We start from the raw sequence: 19,276 nt of genomic DNA on the forward strand, positions 1-19,276 counted from the left end.
ATCTTGTCTTTCTTCTCAAAATTTACTTTGCGGTAACCAAACCACTGACAAGGGCAAGAGTCTCTACAGAAGTATTCCAGCTAGTAAGTGAGGAGACATGTTAAAATTAAAACCGCCATTTTCCAACCCTTAATGAACTAATGCATCAAGGACTAACCATCAATGGCTGCTAAAATTGAGAGTGACACAACCAGACAGGACAGACTTCCTGATGAAGCTGACAGCACTTTTCAGAAACTGGCTTTACCAGAAAAAAAACAAGAGGGCTTAAAAAAAAAAAACTCAACCCTCAATCTCATTAAGCCTCTAGATCTAACTACCATTTTACAGGAAAAGCACAGACAGAAAAATATTCTCACTGGAACTAAAGGAATAAATAAAATCAGACCATGAGAAGCTGCTCAGCAGTGCTCTTCAAAGTGTGGCCCACAGACCACACTGTGAATTCACACTGTGAAATTGTTTCACCAGCCCAAGATGAGATAAGTACAGAACTCAAAGTAAGCATTAGAAACATTTAGAGCAAATTAACATGACTGTATGTCTACTGAGTAATAGTTTTTTATGGGCCTGGTATGCCTTTTTCCTGGAAAAGAAACTTACACATTTTGTATACAAAAGAAAAACTAAAGGCAACTTTTGAAAACAGAAATAATGTAATTCAAGATAACCTTTAAGATTAATCTGGCAGCAAGATAAACTGTCCATAGGACAGAATTTAGAAATGGGAAAGGGTAATTTGGGTGTCCATAGACTTGGAATGAGCACCTTCTATTTCTGGAATACTTACAATACTTACTTTACATCTTCTCCTTTAACTTCATAAAAACCACCCAAGGCTTGAGTCCTGGCTCTGCTACTTACTAGCACTGAAGCCCTGTATCCTCATTTTTTAAATGGAATAGCAATGCTCCTTTCCCAGGGCTGTCACGAAGATTAAATGAAAAAACTGTAGGGACTTCCCTGCCAGTTCAGTGGTTAAACACACAATCTGTGAGGCTGATATTATCACATGGCAATGAAAAGGAAAATCAGGAAACTGAGGCTCAGTGACCACCCCAAGATCTCAGCCATACCAGGCTTCTGACTGAATTCAAAATTCATGGGTTCACAGATTTTTCAAAAGGAAAGGAGCAGGGACTTCCCTGACGGCCCAGTGGTTAACACATCACATTCTCAATGCAGGGGGAACTAAGATTCCATATGCCAGGTGGTGTGGCCAAAAAAAAAAAAAAGTTGTATATGAAGGTACCTTGTAAATAATATGGCTCCACACAAATGGTATTTCCATGATTATGATTATTATCGTTTCTTAAATTCCTGAGAACCAGACAGCTCTGCCTTGCTCTTAAAGTCGAAGAATTTACAAAACCCCCCCCCAAAAAAAAATAATAAGAGAGAGAGAGAATTTAAAAAAGAAAGAAAAAAAGAATTTACTAAGCTGGTAAGGAGCTTACAAAGGTTCCTAACAGTAGAAGCAACAAAGGCATTTCCTGACCGGTCCTATGCAGTCTTCTGAAGCGTGAACTGTTTGTTTGTGGACACACTGTTTGCTACCATCCAAGCTCAACAACTGGAGGGAAGAAGCAACAGATGTTGGGTGACTGGCCAGTTCCTCTAGGAACTGCCACAGTTCGTGGCATAAAACAATGGTTTTTAAACAAAGAAAGATCACAATCAAACAAAAAACAAGATACCCCGATGTGCTCCACTGCAAACATTCTGTTTGGGAAACATAAAAGGTCATTTGAGGAACAGCCAATGAACGACTAATTAGCAGAACAAACAAGAATAACTTTGAGGGAAAAAGCTACAGAGGACAGAACTTTAAATTACTCTGTTTTGAATGATTTCTTTTCCATGACTATATATAAAAGGTTTTTTTGTGGAAATCATGAGGTCATTGTTTTCCAGTCTTCACTATAGGAAACAGCTGTGCAGAACTGCACAAACAGAGAACACTGCCCCATTTAGAGCCCCTCACTGTGACCGAGCGTATAGATGGCAACAGGAAGAATCCACCAAACCACACACCAGTAACAAAACAAAAGTGGCAGAGTCGACCTAAAAACTTCACACCCCACAAAGGAAGACAGAAAACAACTAGCTCCGGACAAGCATCTGCATTATTACATCTGTATCAATTTCAGAGAGGTTTCCACTTCAGACCAGATCAGCGCCTTTCTACATGGGTCACTGAAAACTTAAGGTGATTCATTTTATAGTCCCTGCCCGATAGATGGGGCTTCCCTCCCTGTTGGCTCAGACGGTAAAGCGTCTGCCTGCAATGCGGGAGACCCGGGTTTGATCCCTGGGTCGGGAAGATCCCCTGGAGAAGGACATGGCAACCCCACTCCAGTATTCCTGCCTGGAGAATCCCATGGATGGAGGAGCCTGGTGGGCTATATATATAGTCCATGGGGTCACAGAGAGTCCGATAGATGAGAGACGTTCAACATAAAAACAACACCACACAAGTTTTCCTAGGGCTCTTATGCTCATATACTACGTGAGCTGTCTAAAACTGAACTTACCCAGCCAGCTGCAGAATTCTTTTCCATTCTGTGCTTTCAGTCTTGAAAAGCGCCATCCTGAGGCACCCTGTTTCAAAACATCCAAATTATCTTCATCTCTATATCTCACTACCCTTCATGTTAAGCTGCCAAACATTGTCAACTCTGCTTTAAATGCATTTTTTAAATATGTTCAAACGTTAGAGGGAAGGAGCAGGAGACAAGGAATAAGAAATAAACTGAATGCAGCCCAGTCTATTATGGGATATGGAACTCTCCCTTACAAGACCACCCAGGACTCTGATGAAACTTGTCCAATGATAAAAATACACTGAGGTGAGGCAGTTCATTCCATTTTCAGACAACTTGTTCAAAAAATTCTGTATACTGAGGCATACCACTCCCTTCTCCAATGTCTCCCCTCCTCTCTCAAGGCTTAAAGCCTCAGCGTCAATTCATAGCCCTCAGGGAGGTCTGGCCCATCTGTGTACAACAGAAGGGGCCCATCACCGGCACATCAATGTTTACAACGGAGGCGGGTCTGCAAGCTGTGCTTCCTTGCTGGGGCACCTTCAGTTCAGATTAACCAAGCACCTCCAACAGAAGAGTGCTGGGCAAGACAGACTCGCTGCCCTAGAGGGTCTCGCAGTGGCGTGGAGGAGACAGACGTGAACAGGTTTAGGAAACAGAATCCTCTTGCCTCTGAGAGGAAATTTTTCTACCCTTTTGACAGTTATGTAATACGAGGATTATCTGATCCTTGGAAGAATGTATGACTAAATTCATCCAATTCTGTTATCTTCTGGAGGAACAGGCAGTTCTTTTAATAACTATTTCAATTTCTCCCTCAGTTATCAGTCAGCCAGGTTTTCTTACTGTAACATTATTATTAGTTTGTTTTGTTTAAAGTTGTGGATTTTATCAGTGACAGGCAGACATTCAGCAAAGACGGTTATTTTTCCCAAATTAATGTAGATATTTAACCTTAAAATTCACACAGGATCAGTTTCTGAAACCTGACAAAAATGATTCCAAACTCTTTCCAGAGAACTTGTAAAGAAGAGCAAGATAACACTTCTTACCCAATAAACTCAGTAGTTCTCTGCACTGGTCTTAATCACGTCTATTATTGCAGAACAAAAATAAATGCTTCACAGTGGGAGGAAAAAGAGAATAGCATGAAAAGAACACGAGGCAACAATGCCATGTGGAACCAATAAAAGTACTGATGAAACAGAATACAAAATTCAAAAACAGACCATAAAACTCTAAATATGGAGACTTCCATAAATAAGCACGGTGATAATGAGGTTGGGGTAACAATACCAGTTAACACTCACTAGCACTGATGATATGTCAGGCCCTCAGCCAAGTTTTTCTCTTGTTTAAAGAAAAAGGAAAAATGAGGTAGATATATTCTCATCCACGTTTTACAATGAGAAAACTAAGCCGAGTTAAGTGCTCAAGGTCCCTCGGCTAGTAAGTGGTGCAGCCACGGCTGAAACACAGGTTCTCAGCTACTCACTATACAAGATGGGAAATCCCAAACCTTAAAGTAAATCCCCACTTTTCACATGCACTAAACTAAACCAAACTCTAAACTACTGGAAAGAGAAATATTTTAGAACATAATGGGAAAAACTAACAAAAAATAAAATAGAAAAACTATCCTGTATGAAAGCGTAACTTTTCAGCTATACAGTAACAAAAACAATAAGGAAAAGGGATGGGTTCAAAAACAGTAAAACCTTCTGTAATACACAAAAGTAACAAAACTAAAAGAGCCATAGACTGAGAGAAGTATCCATACCAAATGTCTCAAGGCTTATGAAGGTGTTGCCTTACACACATCTACATTATTCTATAAAGAGCTATTATAAAGTTTCCAAAAAGAAAAGAACCTTCAAAATCCCAAGGGACACCATGACCATAAAGTAGGATTTATTTCTGGAATGAGGGGGAGTTCAACATACGAAAATCAATGTAATATGCCACATCAATAGCTCAGTTGGTAAAGAATCCACCTGCAATGCAGGAGACCCTGGTTCGATTATGGGTCAGGAAGACCCTCTGGAGAAGGGATAGGCTACCCACTCCAGTATTCTTGGGCTTTCGTTATGTCTCAGCTGGTAAAGAATCTGCCTGCAACGCGGGAGACCTGGGTTCAATCCCTGGGTTGGGAAGATCCCGTGGAGAAGGGAAAGGCTACCCACTCCAATATTCTGGCCTAGAGAATTCCATGGACACTATAGTCCATGGGATCACAAAGAGTTGGACACTACTGAGCAACTTCACTTCACTTCAATATGCCACATCAATAGAATAAAAGAAAACTACCACACAATCATCTCAATTGATTCAGAGAAAGCACATGACAAAATTCAACACTCTACCATGACAAAGATACTCTAACAAGAAAACTTAATGTGATAAAAGCAGTATCTGAAAAGTGCACAGCTAACGTCACACTCAATTGTGAAATACTGAAAGCTTTCCCCTAAGATGAAGAAACAAGACAAGGATGCCCATTTTCACCACCTCTATGAAACAGAATATAGGAATTTCTAGCCAGAACAATTAGGCAAGAAAGTGGAAGGGGGAGGGGGAATAAATGAAGAGCTTGGGATTAGCAGTTACAAGATCCTACTGTATAGCACAGAGAACTATGTTCAATATCTTGTAGTAAACTATAATGGAAAAGAATATGAAAAAGAATATACATATGTAACAACCACTTTGTTGTACACCAGAAACTAACACAACATTGTAAATCAACTAAGCTTTATTTTAAAAAAAAAAAAAAAAAGGTAAAAGGTATCCTAACTGGAGAGCATGATACAAAATTTTGTTTGCAAAAAAAAAATGATCTTGTATGTAGAAAACCCTGAGGATTCACAGAAAATTGAGACAGCTAATAGATGAATTCAGCAAAGTGCAGGATATAATATCAACATACAAAAAAAAATCAGTTCCATTTCTATATACTAGCAATGAACAATCCAAAAAGGAAACTATGAAAACAGTTTCAAGTATATAACAACATCAAAAAGGATAAAATAATTAGGAATAAATTTAACCAAGGAGGTGAAAAACTTATACATTGAAACCTATGAAACTTAAGTGACAAAAATTAAAGACAACACATTTATAAAAGACACTCCAGTTCATGGACTGAAAGAATAGTGTTGCAATATTGATTCTACACAAAGCAACCTACAGACTTCAGTGCAATCCCTATAACAATTCCACTGCCATTTTCTGCAAAAATAAAAACCTATTCTGAAGTTCACATGGAATCTTCAGGGACTCCAAAGCCAAAACAATCTTGAAAAAGAAGAACAAATCTGAAGGACTCAAACCTCTGATTTCAAAACCTACTACACAGCTACAGTAAACAAGTGTGCTGAAACACTGACGGGAAACAAAGACAGACATACAGACCAATGGGACAGAATAGAGCCCAGAAGTAAACCCTCATATATAAACTGATTTTTAACAAGGGCACCAAGACCATTCAACAAAAAACAGTAGTCTTTCCCAGAGTGGTGCTGGGAAAACTAAATACTCACATACAAAAGAACCTTACACCATATACAAAGGTTAATTCAAAAGCATCAAAGATCTAAATATAAGAGCTAAAATATCCAATTTTTAGTAAAAAACAGAGGGAAAACTTCATGACATTAAACTTGGCAATGATTACTCAGATATGATGCCAAAAGCAAAGGCAACAAAAGAAAAAACAAAGATGAATTGGGCTTCATCACAATTAAAAACTTTGTACAGTTATTAAGAGAGTGAAACAACCCACAGAATGAGAGAAAATACTTGCTAGTCATATATCATGAGGGACTAACATGCATAATATATAAAGAACTCCTACAACTCAACAACAACAAAATCCAATTCAAAAATGAGGAAAGTCCTTGGATAGACATTTCTCCAAAGAAGATCTACAAATGCCAATAAGCACTTGATAAGATAATCTAAGTCAATAGTTAAGTCATTAATGACTAATGATCATTAGTCACCAGAGAAATGCAAATCAAAACCACAATGAGTTAACACTTCACACATGCTAACATTGTTACTATTTGAAAAGAATGGAAAACAAAAAGTGTTCACAAGGATGTGGAGAAATTGGAACCCTCATGCTTTGCTGGTGGGAATGTACAAAGGTGTGGTTACTGTGGGAAACAGCTTTACAGTTTCTCAAAAAGGGGGTCGCAGAGTCAGACACGGCTGAGCGACTTTCACTTTCACGGGGCAAATTGCCCAATAAAAGAGGACTGGATGATTAAATTATCATTTAGCAGTATGATAATGTATGTACCATTAAACATTAAACAGTATAATGATTATAATTTAGAAACATGGCAAAAAGTTTTATAGGTTGCCTGAAAAAAAATCATTAATCCAAAGCAGCTTGGCCAGAATAATGGCAACTACGTAAAATGTGTACCATATATGCGGACAAATACAAAACTGTAAACTGATGGCACTTCAAGGCAATGTGTTCAGCAGAGTGAGAACATGAATGTTACCATCACACCTGAGTTGAAGTTCAAGCTCTGTCCCTGGGAATGTTTAGAGAACCAAACTAGATCAAGGTCAGAGATCTAACCTTGCCCAAAGCATTACTCAGTGACCTGCTCCCCACCCCATCCACCACACTACCCTTCTGCTCCAACCACACTAGACCTTGAACTTGAAATTTTCTGAATAAACCAAGTTGTTTGAGGCTCTAACCCTGTGAACATGATGGGCTTTCCACCCTGTTTCCAACAGGCCTTTCCCACCTCTCCCTTTATCCACCGAGAGGATTCCTGCCAAAGCCTTCCAGACTCAGCCCAGGGGGGCACGTCTCCAGTCCCCCACCAGTCTCCCATTCCCCCTTTAGGTTTGCAGGGCACTTCTGTACACACCTCTAACACAGCACTCATCCTAGCGAAAGTGAAGTGAAGTCGCTCAGTCGTGTCCGACTCTTTGTGACTCCATGGACTGTATCCTACCAGGAACCTCAGTCCATGGGATTTTCCAGGCAAGAATACTGGAGTGGGTTGCCAGTTCCTTCTCCAGGGGATCTACCCGACCCAGGGATCGAACCTGGGTCTCCCGCATTGTAGGCAGACGCTTTACCATCTGAGCTACATCCTGCTGCTGCTGCTAAGTTGCTTCAGTCGTGTCCGATTCTGTGCGACCCCATAGACGGCAGCCCACCAGGCTCCGCCATCCCTGGGATTCTCCAGGCAAGAACACTGGAGGGGGTTGCCATTTCCTTCTCCAATGCATGAAAGTGAAAAGTGAAAGTGAAGTCGCTCAGTCGTGTCCGACTCTTCAAGACCCCAAGGACTGCAGCCTAGCAGGCTCCTCCGTCCATGGGATTTTCCAGGCAAGAGGACTGGAGTGGGGTGCCAGTGCCTTCTCCGAGCTACATCCTACCCTACTGCAATTGATTCTTTACCCCTGCCTTCCCTTCTAGACCCAGAATTCCTTACGGGCATGGACCATCTCACTCATCTTCATACAGCCTGGTGCCTCCCAACACGGGACCAGCACAAGCAATGTGCTCAATAAATCTGTAGACTTAATGAATTATGTCCACAATTCTTCAACCTGAATTTGACTCTTAATGGATATAAACTGATGTTTCTGCAGCTCCACACTGTATTCAGGGCTAAGAGCAGGAAGTCAATCAAAATAAGACAAGCTTCATGACTCAGCTTTCTTGGTTTTCTGCCTATCTCTCTGCCCCTTGAACAAGTCCAACAAGTCCTCCCCTCCTCCTATCCCTTTATTTTCAGTTTCCCCCAAGGGGCTGGCCTTGGGCTTCTGACTACACACTCAATGCTCCTGGCTTTGGTTATCACCTCTATGCAGCTGAACTCAAGCTATTAAGATTCCTTCTTAAATATCCCATAACCCCTGATCCCACATGTTCAAATTACAGCCATGATCTTCTCTGCCCTCAGTGCCCCTTTCTGGACTGCTCCATCTCAGTCAGCTCTCCCCTTATTTACTGTCTCCATCACCCATGGCTGACCCTGCTGTTGCCTTTACCTCTCCATCTCTTAGCTGCTGTTAATCGCTCAGTCGTGTCAGACTCTGCGTTCCCAAGAACTGGAGCCCACCAGGCTCCTCTGTCCATGGAATTCTCTAGGCAAGAATACTGGAGAGGGCAGCCAGTCCCTTCTCCAGGGGATCTTCTGGACCCAGGGATCAAACCCGGGTCTCCTGCATTGCAGGTGGATTCTTTACCGTTTGAGCCACCAGGGAAGCCCTAATGGAGTCTCCTTAATGATGTCACGACATCCTCCAACATGTCTCTGGAGTCACCCTTTCCTCCTCCTCCTCATGTTGCTCCTGTGACCGCCCTTTCCAAACCCTTACTTTCTCCTCCATCGGATTCGTTTTTGCTCACCATCAGACCCATTTTTCTGAAACATCTTTTTTCATCAAACCAGAGTCTGCCCAGCTCAAGCAGCCTCCACTAAACCACTGCTGACTACTGCCTCAAGGCTAAATAGTTGTGGCAGGCTTTCACGGCCACACCTAATCTGTCCCCTTTCACCTCCTCAGCCATCTACATTTAACTCCCCTTCTCACCAAATCTGTGGTTCTCAACCAGGGGCAATTTTGCCCCCCAGGGGACATCTGGCAAAGTCTGGAAACAGTTTAGATTGTCATGACTGGGGTGGGGGCAGGAGAGAACCACCCGCACCTAGCGGGGAGAGGACAGGAGCGCTGCTCAGCGTCCTACACCACCAGGACAGCCCCCAGAGCAGACTCACCCAGCCAATAATGCCAGGTATGTCAACAGGCCAAGGCTGGAAAAACCGCTCCAAATCCCAGACGCCCCCAGCAGAGAGCCCAGGGCCTCCTGACCCCAGACGCTGTGCCTTTACTCAGATTATTCCCCAAAAGTCTGAAATGGCATCTCTCTCTCCTTTAATGGCCCAAGCCTTATTTATCCTCAAATCCCATTTCTAAGCTACTTCCCACAGTTTTAAATATCACCTGTAAACCAATGAGTCCCAAATCTTTAACTTTAGCCAGTTCCGATCTGAACGCCAGACTCCCTTATCCACCTGCCAACTAGACACCTCTCGAGTGTTCCATTTAACACATCTGAAACTGGACTCCGATGCTGCTGCTCCTCAAGCGACTGCACAGGACCAGTCATCACCCTGCTGCTCAAAACACTGGGGACTTACTCTGACTGCTCCCCTCTGCCTCAGGGCCTTCCCTGGAATCAATCCTTAAGCAAGTCCTGCCGAGTCTACCTCAAATCCATCTGCTTCTCCATCCCGTGCACCACCTGTAGGTAGCTTTACCTTTGCAAAGCCTCCTAACTGGCCTCCCTGCTCCCAGTCTGTGTTCGCTATTCAGACTCAGAATGTGATCACTTCATGTTTCAAGATCATGCCAGAACTCTGCTTAAAATCTGCAATAGCTCCCCACTGCTCTTAGGATCAAATCTAATCCCTTCATCTTGCCCTACAAGGGGGTCCTATAGGCCCCACCTCTGCACACCCAGCCCCCTTTTCCAGCTTCATCTATCAGATGCCCCACCGAGCTCTCTAAGCCATGAAAAAGTCCTGTCAAGACTTTCAAAGGTACCCCAGCCCTGACCCTGCAGAGCCTTTTGAATACATTTTAATCTCCCTACCTGGTCATTATTCTCTCTCATACACCTTAGCTTTTTCTTCTTCACTCTAATTATCTTATTTTTGTATTTATTTTTGGTTGTGCTTGGTCCATGCTGCTGCGTGAGAGCTCTCTCTAGCTGCAGTGCGCAGGGGTCACTCTCTAGAGTGACTGGGCTGCCTCTCCCATTGCAGAGGCTCTGGAGCACAAGGCTTCTGGACCTGCAGCTCCCAGGCTCCAGAGCAGAGACGCAACAGTCATGCCGCAAAGGCACAGTTGCTCCGCTGCATGTGGGATCTTCCTGCAACAGGGATCGAACCTGTATCCTCTGCATTGACAGGTGGACTCTTAACCACTGAACCACCAGGGAAGTCCTCTAATAAATTTTAAATTTCACATTTACCAGTGTGTGTTGACGAATACATCTGCCTCCCCTGTAACAATAAAAGTTTCAGGAAGGAATGGACCGTGGGATTCAGCACTATTTTTTACATCACCATGCTGTCTGGTTTACCGCTATATACCCAATGACCAGGGCCTCCCAGGTGGCTCAGTGATAAAGAATCTGCCTGCTAATGCAGGATACGAGGGTTCCATCACTGGGTCAGGAAGATCCCCTGAAGAAAGAAACGGCAACCCACACCAGTATTCTTGCCTGGATAATCCCATGGACAGAGGAGCCTGGCTATGGAGTCACAAAGAGTCAGACACAACTGAACATACACATGTACCCAATGACTAGCACAGCATGTGATATGGAGTTAGGAGCTCCATAAATTCATACCTTTGTAGAAGCTTAACGGCCAACAATGAATGAATGAGTCTTCCACTTACACTTGCGCTCATCACAATTTCACCATTCTCTGAACCACCACCCCCCCCGGCCCCGAACTTTACCAGTCAATACAGTTTTTTAAAAATTTCCCTGTAATACTGGTAAGTTCTCTGATGGCTAGATCTCTGTCCCAGAATCCTCACACTTAATCCTCTATTCCGACCCCTCCCCTAAACCAGTCCCTTTGTACACAATAACTGCTCAGTAAAAGTGGTATAAGTCAGCAAACACGCGAATCCACAATGGCCCTGTGTATCTCTGTTCCCCAACTAGTCTTCTTTATGCTTTTCTTGCACTTTCTCATGAAGCTGCACACACCAGCTGGGCATGTACTGGACAGAGAGCCACATGCTGCAGAAGTGTGGAGAAGAGGCACACCTAGAGGAACAAGCCTGACCCAGTGAAAGAAAACAAGTTTGAAAACTGGTGAATAGGGCAGCCACTTGTAAGAGGAAGCCTACGTCAGGGGCGAGGCCCTAGCATGCAGCGTGGATGGGTCAGAGTCTTGTCCTACACAGGCTCTGGCTGGGCAGTCTGGAGAGGCCCATCAACAGTGTAAACTTACGTTCCCTCTGACTCAGCAACACTACAGCCAAGACCTACTCCTTAGAAAAGGAGACTAGATACATGGTGAAGGATTGGTTAGACTGGTTAAAAACTATACAACCAAAACACCATGAGTGGTGTGTGCCTATTGTGTGTGCCAGCCACGAAGTCATGTCTGGCTCTTTTCAACCCCATGGACTGTAGCAGGCCAGGCTCCTGTCCATGGAATTCTCCAGGCAAGAATACTGGAGTGGATTGCTGTGCCCCCCCTCCAGGGGATCTTCCTGACCCAGAGATTGAACTCAGGTCTCCCGCACTGCAGGCAGATTTTTTACCATCTGAGCCACCAGGGCATCTATACAACCGTTAAAAAGAATGACAAGGACCTGGATGTTATTAACAAAAAACAATGAAAGCTATGCTAACTGTGATATAATTTCAAGTCCAGGATAGGGACATAGAGGAAAGCAAGCTGCAGGACTCTACGGGGAGTACGAGCCCATCAATGCAGAAGACGTGTCTGTTATACGCATTTAAAAGGTCTGAAAGGACGATTTTTTAAGGAAGACTTCCAGCAGTACCTAAGCCTCAGGAGCAACAGCACGTGCATGAAGCTAGCTGCAGCTGACCTTATTTTCATTGTGATTTGGCACTGCAAACTGAGAGGGAAAAAATGCTACATGTGTCAGCACAGTCCACCCGGCCTGTTGATACATTTTCCCTTGAGACAGTGGCCATGCTGATAAGGAGACCACAGAACCAGAGCTCCGTGTGTGCACTGGCATCGGGAGGCTGGTGACAAACACGCAGTCAGAACCCTCCCTCAGCCTCTAGCCAGCAGGTGAACCTCAGTTTCCTCACCCAGAAAGGCTGAGGATCACTCACACCTCACACCTCATCCCAGTCTTCTTCCAAGTCTACAATTTGATGACATTCCCACTGCCTTTCTCCTTGAAAGGTTTGGAACTCATAAACAGAAGTGACCACGTTTGACAGACAAGGAAACAGACCAGGAAGAGACAGTCCTTCTATTTAAGACTGTCATAAATCGGAAGGTGATCAACACAATTTCATTTTGTTTCCTACTTTTCAAATCAATTTGAGGGACACCCTGAAGTCAGATTACTTCTTAGGAACCACTGTGAGATGTCCAGGTACTAAACCGCTTCATACAAACCAGGAAAACTTTCACCATGGGACTGTAGCATAAAATCAGAGCTCCCCAGTATAAGTCCATGACAAAGTAAGTTGTGAATCTGAGCCAGTGGAAGCCTGATTGCTAGCTTGTCTGCCACCACTCATTTATACACATATACTCCCTTTGTAACCATTTATACACATATACCCCCTTTGTAACCCAAGAACTCTCACTAATAAATAAGCACCACCAGGCACCAAAGTTCAAGGAAAAAAATGTAGGAGAGAAAATTCGATTCATCAATTACTTTTTGTTTTACAGCAGATTTGGAAGGAGTCCCCATAGTTCTTTTATCAGTAGATCACTCTGTTCCAGTTGTTCTCTGGAAGTACAGTTTGAAAACTGCTGCTATAAAACCTATCTTTGTTACTTGAAAGATGACCATCCGCCTTTCACTTACTGCAAAAGGGCAGTGAGTACTAGAAATCAGAGAGCATGTGTACAAACCTGGAACACCCAAGTGAGCATCCTATGAAAGTCAGGACAATACACTTATTTTCTCTTAGAACACTGAGCACTCAAGTTTCAAAATGATTTACTTACCCTCACAGTTTTACTAATAAGACAGTGATCCAAGGATCCTGCCAGTAAAGTCTAACTTTTACTCTAGAGCTGCAGCAAACAGGGAAGAAAAAGTCAAGACAACATCAAAGGCTGGGAAAGGAAGGAAAACTTGCACTAGGGAAATTCAAAACACTCTTCCAACAGTTTCTTAACCTCGGCACTATTAACATTTGGGGTTGGATAATCCTTTTTGAGGGACACTGTCCTGCCTGTTGAATGATGTGTGTGTGCTCAGTCATGTCTAACTTTTTGCCATCCCACGGACTGTAGCCCGCCAGACTCCTCTATCCACAGAATTTTTCAAGCAAGAATACAGGAGTGGTTGCTGCTTCCTACTCCAGGGTTTCCTTCTGATCCGTGGATTGAACCTGTCTCTCTCCTGTCTCCTGCACTGGCAGGCGGATTCTTTACCACTGAGCGACCTGGGGAACCCATGTAGTATGACAGCCCCAAACCTGGAGTCACCCCATTAGTTGCCAGCAGCAGCCCAACCCCAGCTGTGACACCCAAGTATGGGTCTCCAGACATCAAATGTCCCCAGGACTGGGGGGACAGGGGAGGCAGAAGTGCCCTGGCTGAGAACCACTATTCTAAGAGCAGGAGAAAACTGTCTGCGCAAAAAGAGAAAAAGATATAAGTGGCTGCTAGAGAAATGTCTTAAAGCTTACCAAGATTGGACCACTCAACTTCTCTCATTCTAGAAAATGAAAATCCAACCTTAACAACCATCCAGCTTAACCAAAACCAAAAATCTTTTTCCTGGCAAGCTCCTAAGGCTGAAATCAATGTAGTTAAGACTCCTAATTGAAAATCTTACAAACAAAATTGTTAGTAACTAGAAGTCGTAAGTCAATGAAAATACATTCAAAGACATACTAAGCATTTTTTTTTTTTTTGAGATCGCAAGGCAAATTACTCTAAGGTGATAAATTGTTTTTTATCTCCTCTGCCAACTGGCAGTGGCTGCCTGGAGCCCAGAATTCAGCAGGATTCTGAATGTGAGCTTGAGAATATCACTGTCTGCCACCAACAGGTGCAGGGGGTATGGTGACCAGTATGTTACCATCCACTGGCTTCCCGTTCAGCATTGTTTTCACAGGCGCAGTGTCTTCCCCAAGTGAGCGTGCCTAGCACAAGGCAGGCGAGGCACTTCGGTGGGCCTCCTATGAGGCAACCCCCTCCTTTACTATCTCTTCTATTAAGGCAAGAAAATCACATTCCACCTTCCTGCCTCCATGGCAGCCAGGGGCAGTCCAGCAACAGGATTCTAGTTAATGAGATGTCAGCAGAGGCCTGTGGAGGGGGCTTCTGGAGGAACTTTTATTTCCCTAATGACTTCCTGCCTTGCCTGGGTAGAATGCCCTGAGGTGACTAACATGGAAAAACAGCCAGTAATAGCTAAGAACAACAGAATGGAAACACAGAAATGGTCTGGGTTCTAAGTGGGCCCAGAAACTCACTGCACCACCTGAGAACCACCTATTTCTAGACTTCTCACAGATGAGCTAATTCAACAATTTTATTGCATAAGGCAAGGGCTTCCCTGGTAGCTCAACTGGTAAAGAATCCACCGGCAGTGCAGGAGACCCTGGTTCGATTTGTAGGTCGGGAAGATCCCCTTGTGAAGGGATAGGCTACCCACTCTAGTAGTCTTGGGCTTGCCTGGTGACTCAGATGGTCAAGAATCCGCCTGCAATGCAGGAGACCTGGGTTCGATCCCTGGGTTGGGAAGATCCCCTAGACATGGGCATGGCAACCCACTCCGGTATTCTTATCTGGAGAATCCCCATGGACACGAGTTTGTGCAAGCTCCAGGAGTTGCTGATGGACAAGGAAGCCTGGAGGGTGACAGTCCATGGGGCAGCAAAGAATCAAATAGGACTGGGCAACTAAGCAGAGCACACAATGCTTAAGGAACCCTCACCGGGGTTCGCTCCTTCCAGGCCAAATGCATTCCTCACTGAACAAACCTGCAAAAGACGGAATGAACGAAGGCAAAGTGAAATCTACTAAGGGTTCAGAAGATTACATTTTTTAAAAACAGGGCCTCTAAGAATCTGTTCAACTTTGCCAAAGCATACTTTTCTAGAATTATTGACCCATTTCTGTGACAGCTTTTTAATGGATAAAAAAGTGAACACAACCTCTTAAAAAGCAATGAAAATGTTCACATACAAAAACTCTGTAGAAATTGATTTTCACATTTTGGAATAGAAAACCAAATTTAAAACACTGGGCGTGACCTTGCAAAGCTGGCAACTGCTGTGGCTACTTTAAGGCACATGCAAAAAGACTGATAGTAGCTGGTGGGCTGGCATTCTCTCCTACTCTCTTATTTTGATATCTCTGACATGAATCTTTTTTTTTTTTCCAGTTCCTATCCCTGTCAACTATTTCCATTCAAATTTCCAAGATCAAATAGCGACCACTTTTTTCTTTTTAAGAAAAACAGGGTACAGCAACATAAATAAAATGTAAGTAAAATGTATTAAAAGAAGAGAATGTTGTTCCAAAGCAAGAAAGTAGGTCCTCAACCAAGACTGATTCCTTAGATAGCTGACCCTTTTATATTTTAATCAAACCATTTGCTTAAATAGATGTATTTTAGAAAGACACTTCATAGCACCAACGGAAAGCCAGTACCATCTGCCATAAATAGAAGACAAATGTAGAAACAAATCCAATGAAAACATATTAAATTCTAGCTACTGTTGCCTACTCAAGTCTCTAAACTGGAAGCTTGTTCTCTCTGCTATTAAAAAAAAAAAAAATGATGGGGGAGTGAGCAAGAACTGTTAAAGACATGCTATAATGAAGCTGAGACTTTCTCTTCGGCATAATCAAAAAAGAGAGACAACAGAAAAGGAATTAACTTTCTTACTGTATGCTTTCCTTCTATTTATATCCACTTCCCACCTGAATCCCAAATCATCCCAACAATCCCAAATCATCTTCCCTTTTGATTAGAATAAGAGCCCATTTCCTATTACAGTCTAAATGATCCTACACCATCTGGCCCCAGCCCTCCACTCACTCTGCTCGCCTCTCACACACCCACAACAAGGATCCAAGGGCCACATCGAGCCCACTGCCTGTTTCTGTACAGCCCACCAGCGAAGAATAGTTTGTAGAGATGAATACTTGCCATCAATTTGATGACAGGGAACATTAATTTTGAACTCCAATTAAGCTAATCATTGTCCTCTCCGGGAAAAAAAAAAAAAGTCCCATTCTTCTCCTTGGTAGAGCTGTATCACAAAATACTGTATTCAATTATCACATTTTTATTTTAGGCAGTAAAAAAAAAAAAAAAGGAGTAGAAATGTGTTTTCTGTTGTTATGTAAGTAACTACCTTCTATCCCCGAGTTTGCATTTTGACCAGCAGACCCTAAAACATTTGCTATACAGCCCTTTACAGAAAGAATGCGCCCATCCCAGAGCTACCCTGTGGATCATGTGCACCAAGTTCTTTCCACCTCAGGGCGTCCGCACTTTCCTTACTCCTGGGAACCGCTCCCCCCAGAGCTCCTCAAGGAGGGCTCTCCCTGTGGTTACTCAAGTCTCAGAAAGTCACTTCCTCCTAGAAGTCGCCCTAATCCTTTCCCCTTCCCATGTAATGTACCCCGCCAGCACATGAGTCACATCGCCAGCTTGTACCTCCTTCAAACCACTACCTGACATTACCTCGTTAACTTATTAAAGTTTTTAATAATACAAATAATAATGGCAGCAAACACTCATAGTACTACACACAATGGAAACACTTTACGTACCAGGCTGAACCCTATAAAACTACCAATCTGTAAGACAGAACGGTCAACAAAGGGTAACTTCATAGGGTTCAACCCAACATACCAACTTGTAAGCAGCTCACAACCCAACATATCAACTTGTAAGCAGCTCACAACCCAACATATCAACTTGTAAGCAGCTCACGACCACCTATGAAGTAGGTACCAAAGCAGAAAACTGGCACAGAGGCTGAGAAACCTGCCCGAGGTCACACCGCTTGTTAAGTGGCAAAACAAGGATCTGAACCCAAGCTCAACACTCCCATCCCCAAGAATGTAAGTTCCAGGAAAGCGGACAGTCTTGCCCATTGTTCCATCCTTCCCCTGTGCCCACCGCACGCAGCAAGACCTTAACGCGCGCTCAACGAGGGAACGACTCTCCTTGCAATCTGCACCATATGCCCGGACTCGGCGCCCACTCCCCTCTCTTTAGGCACCCAGTGCATCAGTCCTTCCGGCCGCGACGGAAGCGGGGAAGGAAGCCCTGGGCAGGCGGCTGCCCAAGGGCTCACCTTGAAGTCGCGGCTGTGCTGCGGAGTGTACTCCAAGGTCCAGAGGGCCCGCACCAGGTGGGCCAGCTGCTCGGTGACCTCGCCCTGGCCCTGCGCGCCGCGGCCCGCGGGCTGCTCGGGGTCAGGCGAGGGCTCGGGCCGCCCCGCCCGGTACTGGCCGAGCGCCAGGTACTCGGCGAAGAGCTCCGTGTTGCTGAGACACTGCAGCGTGGCGTTCATGAAGCACGTGTTGCCGTGGTTCCGGAGCCCCGCCACCCCGGGCACCGGCTCCGAAGCGCAGGCGGGCGGAGCGGGCGAGGCGGGCGGCGGCGGGCACGGCGGTGGCGGCGTGGGCGCGGCGGCCGGCCCGGGCGGGAAGCAGCTGCGGAGGCCGCCGCGGTCTGGGGCGGCGCCCTCGGAGCTAAGGTGCGAGAGCGTGGACAGCGTCTTGAGGACGCGGCTCATGAAGCTGCCCACCGAGCGCGCCGACGAGGGCGAGGAGGGCGCGGCCGGCCCGGGGCCCCCGGCGCCGCCGCTGCCGCCCGCGCGGCCGCTCCGGAACAGCCGCTTGCTGAAGGAGCGCTTCTCCTTCCCGCCCGCCGCCGCTGCCGGCGGCCCGGGCCCGGGCGCCGTTACCTGGGACATGGCGGTGGCCGCCGACGCTCATCACCGCGCCCGCCCTCCCGGCCCGCGGCCCCGCCACGGCCGCCGCCGCATCCCGCCGCGCCGCGCCTCACCGGGCCGGGGGGCTCGACGCCCCACACACCTCAGAGCGCCGCCGAGCGAGCCAGCAAGCCAGCGAGCCAGCCGCGGCCGGCGGGGCGGGCGGGTGCGCGCGAGATCCGCCCAGCTGGGTCGCTCACGTGACCCGCCTCCAGCGCTGCCCGCCCTGCGCTGAAGCCGCCGCGGCCGCCATGTTGACTGCGGGAACGGAGCTGCCTCCTCAGTCGAACGCGATGACTGGCGGCTCCGGGCGCGGTCCTGCTGCGTGAAGCCCGAGAGAAGCCATGTCTAGTGTGGGCAAGGTCCAGGCGCTGCCGGGGAGCGCTCGGCTCGCTCAGGGTGGTGGACCCCCGGGGCGGGTCTCGGTCTTGGCTGCTGTGATGGTGAAGGCCTTGGGAAAGTGCAAGAATGAGAATGCCGCTTCTTAACTAGATCCTGGAAGAGCTGATGGACGTGGTCCTGACAGATCCTGGGCAAGCCAGCCCCGCCCGGCTCCCGAGGGACCCCGACCGTCTGCGCGCCCCTCGAACGCCATCGCAGAGCCTGACACCTTTCGGCAGGCGTGTCTTCAGGCGCCACTTACCTTTCTTCTCAGACCCCTTTGAGCTCTATATGCCAGGCACCGTGCTAGACACTGGGAGTACGATGTGTGAAGCTAACAGGGCTTCTTCCTGCTCTCTTATTAGAGGATGCTGAGAGTAGCTGCTGTTACCAGCATTGTGCTAAGCAGTGCAGTAGCTCCTTCAACCTTCCATTCAGTTGCTTTGAGATTGTTGTTGTTCAGTCAGTAAATCGTGTCTATGTGACCCCATGGACTGCAACAGGGGCCAGACTTCCCTGTCTTTCACTATCTCCCGAAGTTGCTCAAATTCATGTCCATTGATTGGATGGTGTTGCCATCCAACCATCTCATCCTCTGTTGTCCCCGTTGAGTTTGGTAGAGTCTTAACCCATTTCAAACCCAAGT

General features: G+C 45.7%; 1 protein-coding gene across 1 annotated transcript in view; it reads right to left on the minus strand.

The window, feature by feature from the left end:
• The window catches only part of USP31 (ubiquitin specific peptidase 31), a 79,605-nt gene extending 61,228 nt beyond the window's left edge, over positions 1-18,377 (minus strand). The window contains exon 1 of the mRNA XM_043914512.1: positions 17,608-18,377. Within this exon, the coding sequence (XP_043770447.1) occupies positions 17,608-18,231 (624 nt within the window). The 5' untranslated portion in view covers positions 18,232-18,377. The remainder of the gene's footprint in view (positions 1-17,607) is intronic.
• Positions 18,378-19,276: the final 899 nt, after the last annotated feature.

Source organism: Cervus elaphus, chromosome 10, assembly GCF_910594005.1.
Source record: "Cervus elaphus chromosome 10, mCerEla1.1, whole genome shotgun sequence".
Lineage (NCBI taxonomy): Eukaryota > Metazoa > Chordata > Mammalia > Artiodactyla > Cervidae > Cervus > Cervus elaphus.